This window comes from Sorex araneus, chromosome 3 (assembly GCF_027595985.1).
Source record: "Sorex araneus isolate mSorAra2 chromosome 3, mSorAra2.pri, whole genome shotgun sequence".
In the NCBI taxonomy this organism is placed as follows: Eukaryota; Metazoa; Chordata; class Mammalia; order Eulipotyphla; family Soricidae; genus Sorex; species Sorex araneus.
The window spans coordinates 215,922,141-215,937,542 of record NC_073304.1 but is presented as its reverse complement, the minus strand read 5'-3'; the positions used below and the strand labels follow the sequence as shown (position 1 = coordinate 215,937,542).

The 15,402-nt window shown below is 49.2% G+C and overlaps 1 protein-coding gene across 1 annotated transcript in view; it reads left to right on the top strand.

Moving 5' to 3' along the window:
• Positions 1-13,265: 13,265 nt before the first annotated feature.
• Positions 13,266-15,402, top strand: part of KPNB1 (karyopherin subunit beta 1) — a 35,392-nt gene continuing 33,255 nt past the window's right edge. Inside the window, exons 1-2 of the mRNA XM_004608712.3 lie at positions 13,266-13,684; positions 13,795-13,853. Coding sequence (XP_004608769.1) covers positions 13,645-13,684; positions 13,795-13,853 — 99 coding nt within the window. The 5' untranslated portion in view covers positions 13,266-13,644. The remainder of the gene's footprint in view (positions 13,685-13,794; positions 13,854-15,402) is intronic.

The window sequence follows — 15,402 nt, the reverse complement described above, 5'->3', positions numbered from 1 at the left end:
AGGTGTAGCCCAAAAATAACCTACAAAAGGGACTGGGTGATGACTCAAATGGTAGAGCACATGCCTAGCATGCACAAGGCCCGAAGTCTAATTCCTAGTACGGCGGGGGCGGGGGAAGTCTAATATGGGCTGGGAGAAGGCTCAAAGAGCTGGAACACATGTATGTGCTTCATATGCAGGAGCTTCAAGTTCTATTCCCAGCACTGCATGACCCCATCAGCATCAGCACTGGGAGTGCCCAAGCGCCATCAGGTGTGACCCAAAACATTTTGTTTTGTTCTCGACCCATGCCCAGCGGTGCTCAGGGTTACTCCTGGCTCTGCACTTGATGGTTCTGTGGAGACCATATGGGGTGCCAGGGATCAAAGTCAAGTCAGTTGCACATAAGGCAAGCTCCCTTCCCTACCACTCCAGCCTGCAAAGTAATTATTTGTAAAGACTATCTCTAGGTCCAGAGAGAGATTACAGAGGGGGCTGGAGAGATGGGACAATGGGTAGGGTACTTGCATGCTGCCAACCGAGGATCTATTCTGCACCTATATGGTCCCCAGAGCCCTGCCAGGAGTGATCCCTGAGCACTGCAGAATGGGCTCCCCCACCAAAGTCAGAAAATAAGTTATAATGCTATATGGATGCACACAACATGACACATTTTCTGTTGGGTTTTCAACCACACCTGGCAGTGCTCAAACTCCTCCTCAGGGGACCATGTGGTGCTAAGAATCAATTCTGGGCCTCCTGCATGGGAAGTAGGCACTACGCCCACTGTGTCAGCCTTCCCCCACCACCTCCACATGACACTTAGCTAAACACTGTAATTCTGTAACATCAGATTTAATAAATGCTATCTACATTGAGTTTTGTTTCTGTCTTAGCGTTCAGTCAGACCACAAATATCTCCTATAGAAGGCTCTCTGGCCCAACAGCATTGCTTTCAAAACTCCTCACTACATAAGTAACTTTAGGGGGGTGGGGGTGGGGGTGGGGTGTGTGTGTGTGTGTGTGTGTGTGTGTGTGTGTGTGTGTGTGTGATGCAGTCTACCCCAAAATGGACAAACAAATCTTTTGGTACCAATTCCAGTACATGCAAAGTAGTCACGGTCTTGGTTTTCAAATGCAAGAGATATTTGAAACAGCCAAAGAGATAGTATAGCAAAAAGGGCACTTTTATTGCATGTGGCCAATCTGGGTTCAATCCCCAACCCCCCTTATCAGCCCCTGAACCCTGCCAGGAGTGATCCCTAAGCTCAGAACAAGTTAAACCCACCCGAATACCTGAGCACTGCCAGTGTGGCTGGGAAAAAAAAAAAAAAAAAAAAGGACCAAAGAGATTTTTCCCTAGAAAAGGAAAAAAAAAAAAAAAAGATTGTTTCGTGGGTTTTTTTTTTCCTTTTTGGGTCACACCTGGCAATGCACAGGAGTTACTCCTGGCTCATGCACTCAGGAATTACTCCTGGCGGTGCTCAGGGGACCATATAAGATGAGGGAATCGAACCCGGGACGGCCGTGTGTAAGGCAAACGCCCTGCCCGCTGGGCTATCACTCCAGCCCCCTGCTTCAGTGTGTTTGATGGCAAATATGACCAATGGCAGTGTCAGAGGAAGAACATTTGGCAGGAGGAGGAAGGATCACACCCAATAGTGCTCAGTGTATACTCCTGGCTCTGTGCTCGAGTACTCCAGGTGATGCCTCAGCCAACTGAACTATCTCCTGCCCAGAGGAAGGAAACTCAGTTGTACTAACAACCATTTGTGGAAAATTTCCATTGTGGGCCTGGAGGTATATTACAGGGGGTGACAGGACCTGCCCTGCAAATATATGGTCACAAGGTCACATCCCCAGTACCCATATGTGTGGGCACAGTGCTGGCAACCACAGTCTGTGATTGCCCAGCACCACTGGCACCGCAGCCCTGGCCCCTCCAAGAGCAAGGACCAAGCTCAAGGTGGGGAATGGGGGGTGCCCAGCATGCTCTGCTGACACAGTGGCTCCACAAATACTAGTCATGGCCAAGCATTTATTTTATTTAAGGCAACATATCTGCAAAACTGTTGTAACGATTTGGAATGTGAAACATTCCAACACCACATATACCCTCTACACGAGTGTCCCCTCCTCTCCCACCTTTGTCCCAGTGTCTTCCTGTGCTCTCCCTCACTGCCCATCCCTGCCCATCCCTGCCCACTTAAGCTTCCGACTGTAAGCCAGTTCTCAGTTTCTGTTGCTTTTGAGCATTTGTTATTCCCCGACTATGATTCTTTATATTTCTCATGAGAGAAGTCATTGAGCACAGCCAAGCATTTAATCAGTCTACAAAGGTTGTGGTATTTGTCTGTGTGCGGGCAGGTAATGGAACCTGGGGCCTCACAGATGCAAGGCAAGAATTCTACTGCTGAACCTTCGCCCTGAGCACCACTGGGTATGTTCCACTTCTCACCAATTGGTTTTGATTTGCTTAATCTGGACTATCTCTATAATGAACTTGTTCTCTACCATCACCAGAAGTTTGTTTTCCTCTCAGTTGCGTTTTATTTCACTGGGATGTCCCGCCTGCTCGGTCACTAAAGCTACCAAGCCCCTGGGCTTCCCTTCCATCACACTGTTGGGGACTCTCCTCCCCTCTCACCTATGCTGAATATCCTGCTGCCAGGATCACATGACTTCCGTTTTTCTGGATGATTCTCTCACTTTGGCGTACCACATCCTCTAGTAGTTTCCTGAGAAAGGGTGCCTAATAGGGAGCAGCATATTCTAAGATTGCAGGCCTGGAGAGCTGGCTCGCAGGGCTGGAGCACAGGCTTTTACACACAGCAGTTCTGGGTTTGACCCCAAGCACAGCTTACAGTGACCCTGGAGTAGCTCCAGAAGCCCCTTAGATGTGATCCAAAAACAGAACAAAAACATTTCATCTCTCTTAACTGCACTTACTTACTCTATTGAATTCACGAAATTTGGCTGATTTAGAAAAGTACCAGTCAAGATAATTTTTTGGTGTTGTTGAGCCACATACCTAGCAATGCTCAGGGGCTATGGTGTTTGGAGAACCACATGGAATGCCTGGAACTGAACCAGGTCAGCTGCTTCGCACCCTTCCTGCTGTACTGTGGTTCCAGCCCCAGGTAAGAGGATACGAAAACCCTCCCCCTCACCCCCCACATCCCTGCAGGCTGGAGTGTGGTGCTCTCCCATGACTGCTCCTTTGTCTACAAACTACTCTTTTCCCTCTGGAAGGTATCTGAATCTTCCTCCATTTACTGTCATCTGATACTTCACTCATTTCTCATCTACTATACTGGGTATCGGCAGGCTTCTGTTGAACCTGTTACCATTTAGTTGAGATGATTTCTTGAATTACTCCTTTGATGGTTGCCTTTCCTCCATTTTTATTTCTCTTGTGACTCTTCCCAGTTACCCCTAGGACCACCACCCTAAGAACAGCCATGTGCACAACAATCACGGTACTCCAAACCCCTTGTACTATTGCTCCTTTCCCACGCCCACTGGCTTTTTAATTTTTAATCTTTATTTTATAAAGCAGTTCACAATATTTGATTACATTTAATATTCAAACACAATCCCACCACCATTACACCTTCCCACCACCATATTTCAGATGTTTCCATCCCGAACCTCAATCCCTGCCCCAAAGCAGTACCAAATTGGTATATTTTGTATTGTTATTAAAAACCGCTGAAAATGGGGCTGGAGCAATAGCACAGCGGGTAGGGCATTTGCCTTGCACACAGCCGACCCAGGTTCGATTCCCAGCATCCCATATGATCCCCTGAGCACCACCAGGAGTAATTCCTGAGTGCAGAGCCAGGAGTAACCCCTGTGCATCGCCAGGTGTGACCAAAAAAAGCAAAAAAAAAAAAAAAAAAACCGCTGAAAATGCTACAAACAAGTATCCTTAGAGGAAAGAGTGTGAAGGTTGTTGTATTTCATCCAGGACCATTAAACCCTGCTATAAGAGATCACTAACATGTTATTAAAGGTTGAGTCTTGTGTGCGTATATATATATATATATGTATACATATAATATATATATATACACACACACATATATACACATATATCTGTAAAAAAAATATTCCCTCTAAGATTGGTTGCCTCATACTTTGAACCCCATCAAATGTGGTGCAGTACTCTTGGAGTCTGGGTAGGGTGTGTGGTATTAAGTGTCCAGGAATAGGTTCACTCGTGGGTGAGGCTTGGCCGGAGCATGTGGAAAGCGGCTATGAGCACGGCTGCTGCGGCTGGGTCCCTTGGGGTAGGAAGGGGTCTCACCCACCCCTCTCTGGGGCACCCCGAGTGGAACAGCCTGGAGCAGGGTCCAGTGGCATGGTTATGGCATGTGTCCTGTTTTCCTCCTTTCCAGGAGAGAAGGACATGCACTCTGGATGATGGCCAATGATGAGATTATCTGGCGCCAGCCAGAAGTGGCTTATGGGCATGACTGCTGAATTGCCGGAAACAGGGGATACAGGTGGATCTCAGTTCCCGGTCCCATTCACCCAGACTTCTCAGTTACAAAGTCCTGCATACCTGGGTTTTCCAGGGATTCCCTCATGTGTGAGGCTCAATGTGAGCTTTTGGGGAGCGGCCATGAGCATGGTGGCAGTTGAGTTCTGGAAGTTTTTGGCTGCAGGGGCTGGGTCCCTTAGGGCAGGGAGGGGTCTCACCTGCCCCCGTCCAGGGCGCCCCAAGTGAAGCAGCTTGGTGCAGGGTCTGGTGGCATGGTTATAGCGAGTGTCATGTTATGCTCCATTCTGGGAGAGAAGGACCCCACTGTTTTTTTTAAAAAGTTTTTTTTTCTTCTTTTGGAAAAACAGGAAATAGAAAATTTGTTCCAAGCCCTAAATCAGCAGCTGGATTGCAGGGATTAGGACTAAAATCCCAGGTGTGATTTTCCAGGTTTGAGCAACTAGTTTAATCTCTTCGGGCCTTTAGTCTTTTGACTAATAAAGAACATAATAAAAGCTTAAATGAGAATTAACAGGTTTGTGTCAAGAGAGCTCAAGAACTGAGCATATGCTTTGCATGCAGGAGGCATGGGTTGGGGCCCTGGCACTGCATGGTCCTCTGAGCACTGCCAGGAGTAAGCTGTGAGTAGCACCAGGTGTGGCCCAAAAACCAATAAAGAAAAAAAAATCCAAACCTGAACCAAAACAAAACAAGAAAAAGAACAAAGGTTACAAATGAAGGAGACAATTACTGAGGGTATGTGGTCCATATCAGCCTCTCTGGTGGGGCAGGATCAAAGTAATTCAATAATTTGCCCCTCTTTTCTCCTGTCTCTCAGTCTTGAATCTACTTCTGCTTTGTCTAGGGTGATAGGAGAGATTTTTTTCATTTGAGGCCCACACCCAGCAATGCTCAGGGTTTTCTCCTGGCTCTACGCTCAGGAATCACTCAGGAAGAGCTCGGGGACGCTAGGGGGTGCCAGGAATTGAACCCAGGTCAGTTTCAAACAGTGTGATACCCTATCCACTGCACTATCTCTCTTGTTCCTGGAAAAAGATATTTTTAAAAATTGTCAAATCAGGGCTTGAAAAGAAAGTGTTGAGGCTTGCTGCCTAAGCACTCCCAGGAACAACTCCTGAGCAACTTGCCATGCTGAGGAGTAGCCCCTGTGCCACGGCCAGATGTGGGTGGCCTCCAAACTAAAATCTTGTGTAGGGGGCTGGAACGATAGCACAGCAGGTAGGGCGTTTGCCTTGCACGATGTCGATCCGGGTTTGATTCCCAGCATCCATATGGTCCCCTGAACACCGCCAGGAGTGATTCCTGAGTGCATCGCCAGGTGTGACCCAAAAAGCAAAAAATAAAAAATAAAAAATAAAATCTTGTGTAATCTGACCAATCTGAGATAGTCATTAACACTAAGTTTGTAAATTCCTAGTGTTTTTCCAATTTATGGACACATGCTTCTCTTTGAATAAAATGGGCTATCTAGGGCCAGAGAGGCTGAACAGGCACTTGCCTTGAGCCTGGTTCAATACCCAGCAACGCATATGGTCCCCTGAGCACCACCAGGACTGATTCCTGAGCATGGAATCAGGATTAAGTGTCAACACTGCTGGGTGAGTATAGCTCCTAAAACAATAAGCACACCCCACCTTATCCCCAGGACATCTACCTGCAATCTGCCAGGCCTTTTGATTGACATATAACTATAGTCAAATGCTTGCCAGTGAAAAGTTTATTGTTTCTGGATCATTAGAGCTTAATGATAGCAAAAAAAAAAAAAAATCAACCAATCAGCCAGGCTTCCCAACTCAATGAGGTTGCATGTTCATGACTCGTTATTTATGCTCTTTACTGAAAGGAGGCTATAGTAAGAATGCAGTTGCACTAAAACCCACAGCCCCAAGTACACGCTTAGAAACTATATGGATGTGATTTCAGAAAACTTGTATGAGGCTGTTTGAATATTGATTGGATTTTCATGCTGATAAATTTTTAGTGAATGAGCCTAATAAGCAAGAGCACTGTGAAAATTTTAATTGCATATTGCTCTTGTTGGAACACAGAAAACTGCCCTCTTTAATAACGCTGACCATATTTCCTTCCCTAATTGCTATTACAAGAACAAAGAAGGATTTAAAATTGAATCCCAGTCTACAAAATCTATGAGTCAACAGTGATGTTTCATGTGCATTTTTTTCTATTATATATTCCAACTGCAGACATTTGAGAAATGCAAATCTTGCCTAGGCAAAAAGCTTTAGTCTTGGGGGCAAGAGCAATAGTACAGCTGGTAGGACGTTTTCCTTGCTGTGGCTGACCTAGATTGACTGCCAATCACCCCAACCCCATATGGCCCTCTGAGCACTGCCAGGAGTGATCCCTGATTGCAGAGCCAGGAACAGGCACTGAGCACTGCTGGGGTGGCTCAAAAGACAAAAAAAAAAAAAAAAAAAGCATGTTTTAAGTGTATAAGTGTACAGCCTTATGAAATTCATTTTTTGGTTTTTGGCCCACACCCTGTAGTGCTCAGGGAACTATATAGGTTGCTGGGATTGTACCCGCGTCAGTCACATGCAAGGCAAGCACCCTACCCAATGTACTATCTCTCCAGCCTCTGGTGAATCATTTTTGCAAGCGGGGTTAGAGGTGGTCCCTAGGGCTACATGAGCGGTGCTAGTGCTGCCACACAGGTACTCAAATCCTTTGAACTATCTTCCTGGCCAAACTTTTTGGAGGTATAGAGGGGATCTGGGGGCTAAACAAGTTGGTATCCAGAGATTACTCCCAATTCTATGTTCAAGGGTTGCTTCCACTGGTGCTGGGGGCGGAAAACTTATAATGCTGGGGTTCAAACTGGGGTTAGCTGCATGCAAGGCAAACTGCCTTAAACCTTGTATTTCTTTCTGGTCTCCAAGCCTGGTATTTAAACACCTACAATATTATAACTTGCTTCCTGTCCTTGGCAATCTATTAACCAATCCATCCTTGCTATTTCAGATGTTTCTAATTTCTAACTACTGCATTCATTAATTTCTTATTGCTGCTACAATAAACTACTCAAAGCATAGTGGCTTAAAGCAGCACATTTCTCTCCCAACTATTCCAGACTCTAAAATGGGCAGTAGAATTGTGCTCCTCCTGGAGGTTCTAGGGAAGAATCTGTTCCTTGGCTTTTCCAGCCACCAGAGGCTGCTACAATTCTTCGTTTGACCAGGACCTCACAGCACCTCTGCTTGTTTCATCCCTCCACTGTTCACCCTCCTGCTCCCTCATATAAAGACTTTTATAATTACATTGGGCCTATCCCAACAATTCAGAAAAATCTCCCCCCATCAAAATATCTTTGTGCCACATCCGGATGTGCTCAGGGATCACTCCTAGTGGGCTATGCTGACCATATGGGTTGCTGGGTATTAAACCCAGGGAGGACACGTGAAAGGTAAGCTCCTTACTACCTGCTCCCCACTTACATGCACATGCGCACATGCTAGCGCGCACACACATAATCACATCTGCAGTTCTTTTTCTTAAGATTCTGGAAACCCACACGCAGTCATTTTTGAGGGGCCATTATTCAGGACACAACTACACACCGTCCACGTTTCCCTTCCTACCTCTGCTGTTTCTTTTCTTCTCCCGCTTATCTTACTTGGGTGTTTACTCCATTTTCAGTCTTAAAATGTTTTTGTCTTTTTTTTGGGGTGGGGGAGAGGCTCACACCCAACGTTGCACAGGAGTTACTTCTGGAACATTCACTCAGGAATTACTCCTCGCGATGTTTGGGGGGACCATATGGGATGCTGGAAATGAAACCCAGGTTGGCCACATGCAAGGCAAATGCCCTACCTGCTGTGCCCTATCACTCCAGCCCCTTAAAATGTTTTTGTCTCTATAGAACACTAGAGCCATCTTTCAGTGGGCCTTATGCTGCATGTTGGGTTATATGTGCTTTGTCCATGCAACAAATATTTGAACACCTAGTATAGATGAAACCAACTTTTTTTTTTCCTTTTTGGGTCATACCCAGTGATGCACAGGGGTTATTCCTGGCTCTGCACTGAGGAATTACTCCTGGTGGTGCTTAGGGGACCATATGGGATGCTGGGAATTGGACCCAGGTTGGCCACGTGCAAGCCAAATGCCCTACCCGCTGTACTATTGCTCCTTCAGCAGCAAACAAGATCATTACTGTCATGGAATTTATATTCCCAGTGGGGTGGGAGTTGAGGGGACCTTCAGGAACCTAAAGGTTTCTGAAGACAATCGACTAGGGTCTGTTTCAAGAGTATCTGTGGGATGGCCTCTCAGTATTTGTATTGCAAACCATAATGCCCAAAACCCAAAATGAGAGAGAGGGGAGAGGGAAGAGGGGAGAGGGGAGGGAGAGAGGGGGAGAGAAGGCGAGAGGGAAGGAGAGGGAAGGAGAGGGAAGGAGAGGGAAGGAGAGGGAGGGAGAGGGAGGGAGAGGAAGGGAGAGGAAGGGAGAGGGAGGGGGGAGAGGGGGGGAGAGGGGGAGAGAGAGTGCCTACCATAGAGGCAGGCAGAGGGTGGGGAGGTGACAGGAAGGATATGGGGGACCCTGGTGGTGGTGCGAACTGTACAGTCATGGAGGGATGGGTGTTGGAACATCAAGGAACCTTTGTAACTGTATCTCATGATAATCCAATTAAAAAAAAAAAGGGAAAAAAAGTGTATGTGGGAACTCCCTTACAGTGGTCAGTGAAGGCCTCTCAGAAGTGACAGCAGCACAGAAAGGAAGGACTGAGGAAGCATTCCAGGTGGGATGCTTCCTAATGTCAAGGCTCTGAGACTCACAAATCATACACAAGGAAGACAGGAAGGCTAAAGCCTAGTGAGCCAGAGACAAGATTATTTTTTTCTTTTTGGGTCACATCTAGCGATGCTCAGGGGTTACTCTCCTGGCTCTGCACTCAGGAATTACTCCTGGCGGTGCCTGGGTGACCACACGGTATGCTGGGAATAGAACCCGGGTCGGCCACGTGCAAGGCAAACACCCTAGCCCCTGTGCTATCGCTTTAGCCCCAAAAGAATTATTTTTTTTTTTGCTTTTTTTGGGAGGGCGAGGTCACACCTGGCGATGCACAGGGGTTACTCCCGGCTTTTCGCTCAGGAATTACCCCTGGTGGTGCTCAGGGGACATTATGGGATGCTGGGAATCAAACCCGGGTCGGCCGAGTGCAAGGCAAATGCCTTACCCACTGTGCTATCACTCCAGCCCACCCCCAAAAAGAATTATTTTTATAATAGTTTTTCTGTTCCTGGGACTTAAAGATGCTAAAGATGGCAACGTCAGGAAAATGGCAATCAAATTTGCCCCATGAGTAAGCAGGGAAATTCAGTCCTTCGGATGTCACCCAGCTTAGCTACTCTCCCGGGTAGCAGCTTTGCCCAGGAGCAAAGTACCAAGTGAGCAGCCGCAGTCTTCCCTGCAGCAGCCTTCACACATGCTGTGGGGCGGCTGAGCAACTCCATTCAAACTCCCCTGCTTCACACGTTATCAGTGGGCATCTCCTGGCAGAAATACCAAGCAACTCTCCAGGGAGAGTCCCCTTTCACAGATGCCACAGGTTAAATACTTGCTCCGGATCATACAGCAGTTAAGCTACAGGCTAAAACTATCCCAGCTTTTCTCTTAAATTTCAGAATTTGTCCATTTAAAAACATTTTGAACATCACATCTTGAACAGTGCTCAGAGTGGCCCCAGAGCCACTATTGGTGATACTCAGACTACTGATTCAAGGCTCAGGCACAGTGGTAACCCAGGGGCCATGAGGGCCTGTGCCCAACTCTGTTCATTGGTCGGCCCTTTAAAAATGTTTTGGGGCTATACCCCTACTGTGCTCAGGGGTTACTCATGGAGATACTCAGGGGACCATACATGGAGCCAGGGAGTGAACTAATGTCAGGTGCATGCAAGGTAAGCACCTTAACCTCTGTACTATCTCTTCGACCCTCTGTACTTTTTTTTTAATTAAATATGCATTTCTGGGGCCAGAGTGATAGTACCACAGGTAGGGCATCATTCTTTCTACAAGCAGTAATTCTTATCTGGATTATTACAGCCAGTTTCTCTACTCACCATCACTACTCATAATACAATACCAATCAGGACAAATAGATTTTTCCTGTTCTTTAGGGTGGGGCAGTTACTCAGGTGAAGTAATCTCAGAGAAGTTACTCAGGTGGAGAAGGGAGGATGAGCACATCCAAGGGAGCACAGGAACCATGGGGAATGGCAGGAGGACTTACAGGAACGCCAGTAGCCCCAAAGGCATTGAGACAAAGCTATTGAGATGGGGTGTTTAGCAGGGTAAATACCGTAAGATCTCTCTTGCATGCCACACAAGATGTTATCTATCTCCTAACAGCTAAGAGCTGAGATGTTTTTGGCGCTGGCTAATGGGGAGATCAGGCAGGAAAGAGGAAGAGTTAAGGCAGGAAGACCTGTTCGGTGGCTAGAAGGCAAGAGAAAGTAGATTTGGACTGAGATAAAATTAAGGCTCTGTTGTATGTGGTGTGGCAATCCACACACAATGACCTTCATGGACTCCTGGTAAAGCTACACTAAAAGGGCAGATGAAGTAAAAGCCCGGGGTCACTTCCCTAAGTCACAGGAAACCAACTAGTCGCAGGAAGAAATTAAGAATGATGCCAGCATCCAGACAGCAGAACCACCTGAACAGAGAAAGGCCAGCTCCTCTGTTCGAGGATTAACAGGCGGTAGCCAAGTGCTCCTACTTTTAGGGATGGCATTCTCCCCATCTTGCTGCCTGCCTAGTCACACTGGGCCTTGAAACCAGTATGACACAGGCCATCACTTTCTCCTTGGCTTGCCCACTGATGGTTAGAGTAAGGTCATTTTCCCACAAGCCCAAACATATGGTAAAGGAATTTATAAGCTCCATATGGTGAAATGTCTAAAATTCATGAAAATTTTCACCTGGAGCCCATGTACTGGTGTTTAAGGAAGCCACGAAATTACATAGTTTGTTTTGGGGCCACATTTCATGATGCTCAGGGGACCATATATAGGAGGCTCAGGATCAAACTCAGGCTGGTATCGAGCAAGACAAACCCCCGACCCTACCTCTCCAGCTCATTATCAGCAGTTTTTTTTGTTTTTTGGTTTTTTTTTTTTGCTTTTTGGGTCACACCCGGCAATGCACAGGGGTCATTCCTGGCTCATGCACTCAGGAATTATCCCTGGCGGTGCTCAGGGGACCATATGGGATGCTGGGATTCGAATTCGGGTCGGCTGCGTGCAAGGAAAACGCCCTACCCGCTGTGCTATCACTCCAGCCCCTATCAGCAGTTTTTTTATGCACATTTTACTAAGGAAAGACCCTCAATGGTTTCTTCTGGGGGTTAGAACTTTAAAAGGATAATATTCTTGGTAGCTGAAGAAATCATACAGCGGGCAGGGCATCTGCCTAGCACGCAGCAGAGCCGGGTTCTATCCCCAGCACTACATATGGTGATCCTTGCTACGAGTGATCCCAGAGCACAGAGCCAGAAATAAGCGCTAAGCACCACTGCGTGTGACCCAAAAGCCGAAAACAAACCAAAATAGATATGATTCTTCACGTTTCCCATATTTTTCCTTCTTGTTCTGTTTTGGGCCACACTCGGTGATGCTCAGGAATTAACCCTGGCGATGCTTGGGGGACTTATATGGGATGCGGGAGATCGGACCCGAGTTGGCCACATGCAAGGTAAACGCCTACCCACTGTCCTATCACTCCAGTCCTACAACACATCCCGCCCGCCCCCAACGAAAATGTGTCCCCTTGTGCCTTTACCGGGGCACCTTACGAAGACGAAACATTTCTAACACTTCAAAGTACTAGGCGGCAACGGGCAGGGGTGGGGACTCTGAGCAGCAGCGGAACGCCCACGCTCTGTGAGTTAGACCTCGTTAACAGCCCAGGTCTCGGGCCGCCTCATCAGTCCGTGGCGGGGAAGCTGCGCTCGGCGCCGAGGGTGTTCAGGCGCGCCGGAGCCCGGCCCCCACCGCGCCACTCCTCGGCTGTGTAAACCGAGAAGCCGCCGCGTCCCCTCTCCGGGCTTGAGTTTCCACACCTGCGAAGCGCAAGTCGAAGCGCGTGGTCGTCAAGGTCCTTCCCGGCCGGGCGCCGGGGGCCGGGGGCCCGGGGGCCTAGCCCTGCAAGGAGCTTCCTGTGGGAGCGCCGCAAGACTTTAACGGTCAGCGACCGCCCGCCCAGTCGGGGCCCGCGAAACCCTCTCCAACACGCCCCTCGGGCTGACGGCGCTCGCCTCAACCGCAGTCCCGGCGCGGCTCCGCCTCTTCCCGGGGGCGTCCCGTCGTGCTCCGCGCCGGGCTCCTCAGGCGGCGCGGCGCGGCGCCTCCCAACTTTCGGCAGCCCCGACCCCGAACTCCTCTCCCCAGTTCTCTCTCGGGCGTCCTGTCCTATCAACGTCCGGCCTCCCAGCCAATCGCGCGGGCCCCAAGTCGCGCCTCGGTCCACCCTCCTCGGAGCTCTTAGCCGGTCTCCGCTCAAGGCCTTTAGCCGGCGCACTCAATCAGCGGCTCGCCCTCGCCGGCCCCACCTCAAATCTCCCGCCCCCCGGCCAATCCGTGCGCCTCATCCCGCCGCCCGCCCAGCCAACCCGGGGCCGGAAAGCGGCGAGCGAATGGACCGCAGGGCGGCCCTTCAACGCCGGCCGCCCGGCCAATTGGGGATTCCGCGTGGCCCCGGCGGCAGCCAATGGGCGCGGAGCGCGGTGCCGCCGCGGAGAAGTCCGGCCCGAATATCCCTCCGCCTTCCTCCCTCCCTCCCTCTCTCTCCTTCCCTGCGAGCCGCCGTTCACTTACCGCCTCCCTTCCTTCTTTCTCCCTCCGCCACCCGAGCACCAGCCGCGCTCTGAGCTGCCCCCGGGGTCCCTCCCCCGCCGCCAGAGGAGCAGCTGCCGCCGCCGCCAGCAGCAAATTAGGAGGGAGGAAGGAGTGGAGGAAGGGAGGGGAGCCGGAGCGACTATCCAGAGGGAGCTGGTGAATGGGCTTGTGGTGACCCCCGCCCCCCACCCCACCCTCCCTTCCCACCCGACCCCCAACCCCCATCCCCAGTTTAGAGCCGCCGCCCGAGAGTCCGGCCCCGTCGTCTTAGAAGGAGTCGCCGCCACCACCTCCGCCATGGAACTGATCACCATACTCGAGAAGACCGTGTCTCCGGGTAGGATGCGGGGGTCGGGGGGTCGGGTTGAGGTGATTGGGTGGGGGGAGGGGAACCCTGGGCGCCCCCCTCTGACCCCGTTCCCTGGCCACTTTTCCCTTGCCCCCCAGATCGACTGGAACTGGAAGCAGCGCAGAAGTTCCTGGAGCATGCGGCCGTGGAGAACCTGGTGCGTGCCATCCCGCCGTCCCCCCAGCCCGCTGTCTCCCCATCCCCGGCGTGCGGGCCTTCCCGCCCTCCCGGAGGCCCAGGCCTCGGGAACCCACCCCGCCCCATCCCGTCCCCCTCCCCCCCACCCTGTCCAACCTAACCCAGCCATCGGGAAGCCGGTGGGTGTGTCCCGCCCCAGGCCCCGGCAGCTGGCCAATGGCGCGGCGCGCCGGGGTGACTGCCGCCCAATCGCCGCGCGGCCTGAGGGCGGCGGTGCAGCGGGAGGGAGAAAGAGGGAGGGAAGGGAAGTTAGGTTGCGCGGTGCTGCGTGTTCAGCAAGGGTGGGGGTTGGGGAGCCGGGCCTAGGGGCCATGTGGAAGCTCCGAGCCCAGCACTCCGCCCTGTTCTGACCGGGGACGTCTTCTTCCTGTCCCGTGGCCCCTGCGATTTTCTCCACTTACTTCTCAGAGCTCTTGCCTATCTCTTAGTCTGTCCTCATGTCCAGGCCTGGTATCCGAATGCCTCTTAACCCATTCCGGCTCTATTTTATCCCTTTCCTGCCGGCTTATTCCTCTCCGCTTTGGAGCTATATTATTTTTCCCTTTTCACTTGGGTGAATGGAGACTTACGATGTTTCAGGCAACAGGCCTGAGACATATCCTTGAGATCGGGCCTGTTTCGAATGAAAATCACAGAGGAAAGTTCCTCTTTTTTCTTATTTTCATATGTAAGGGTACAGAAAAAAATTCAACGGGTCTGCTAGAGACTGGATCCCGTATAAAAACTGGGATGGAGTGATTGAAATGGCCTGTGTGCTACTAATGGTCTCTTTGGTATTCCTCTCCTTTTGGGATGGGGAGATGGAAGGGTTGATGGTAAACTTGAGATCTTTTTTAAGGTGATAAGTAATGAGTCTAAATAACAATGGAACCAGATGTGTTCCCTTCTGTTAACTAAGCAAAATAATGTAAGCCTCCAAAATGACAGGGCTTATTTTATACCAACTGTCTGGTGTTTATTTTTCCCCATAGGTATTGTTTTTACTGCTAAGCGTTTTTATCCTTACCTTTACACAGGAAAATTTTTCCACTAGTGTGGACCAGTAATTCCATTTGTCATTATCCTGCTTCTGTTTTTGCTTTTACAGAGTTGCAAAAAATCTTTAATTTTGTTCTCTTATGTAATAACACTTTTGAGAATTATCTTCTACTGTGATTGCAGACCTTAGTGATAAAAACTTTGCTTTTGATATTTTCTAATAACTTCCACTGGGACAGAGCTTTTTACAGGAGTGTGTGTTAAAGTTTTTAAGCAAACGAAGGAATTTTGGGGATCTTTGCATTACAGAAGGTTGAGTATGCTTTTCAACTATCCACTGCTCCTAATATAATTTCTCGATTTTTTTTAACCCTTAAGTTATGCACTGTTGAGTGGATAACTCAAGTCCAAAATGTATGCAAAGCTTTATAGTGTATTAATGGTCATCAGTTTTAAATAGAATTTTCTTTGATACATTTTTCTTGACATTTTATTTTTTTAGTTTCCCCTATTTCTAAATATCTGTTACT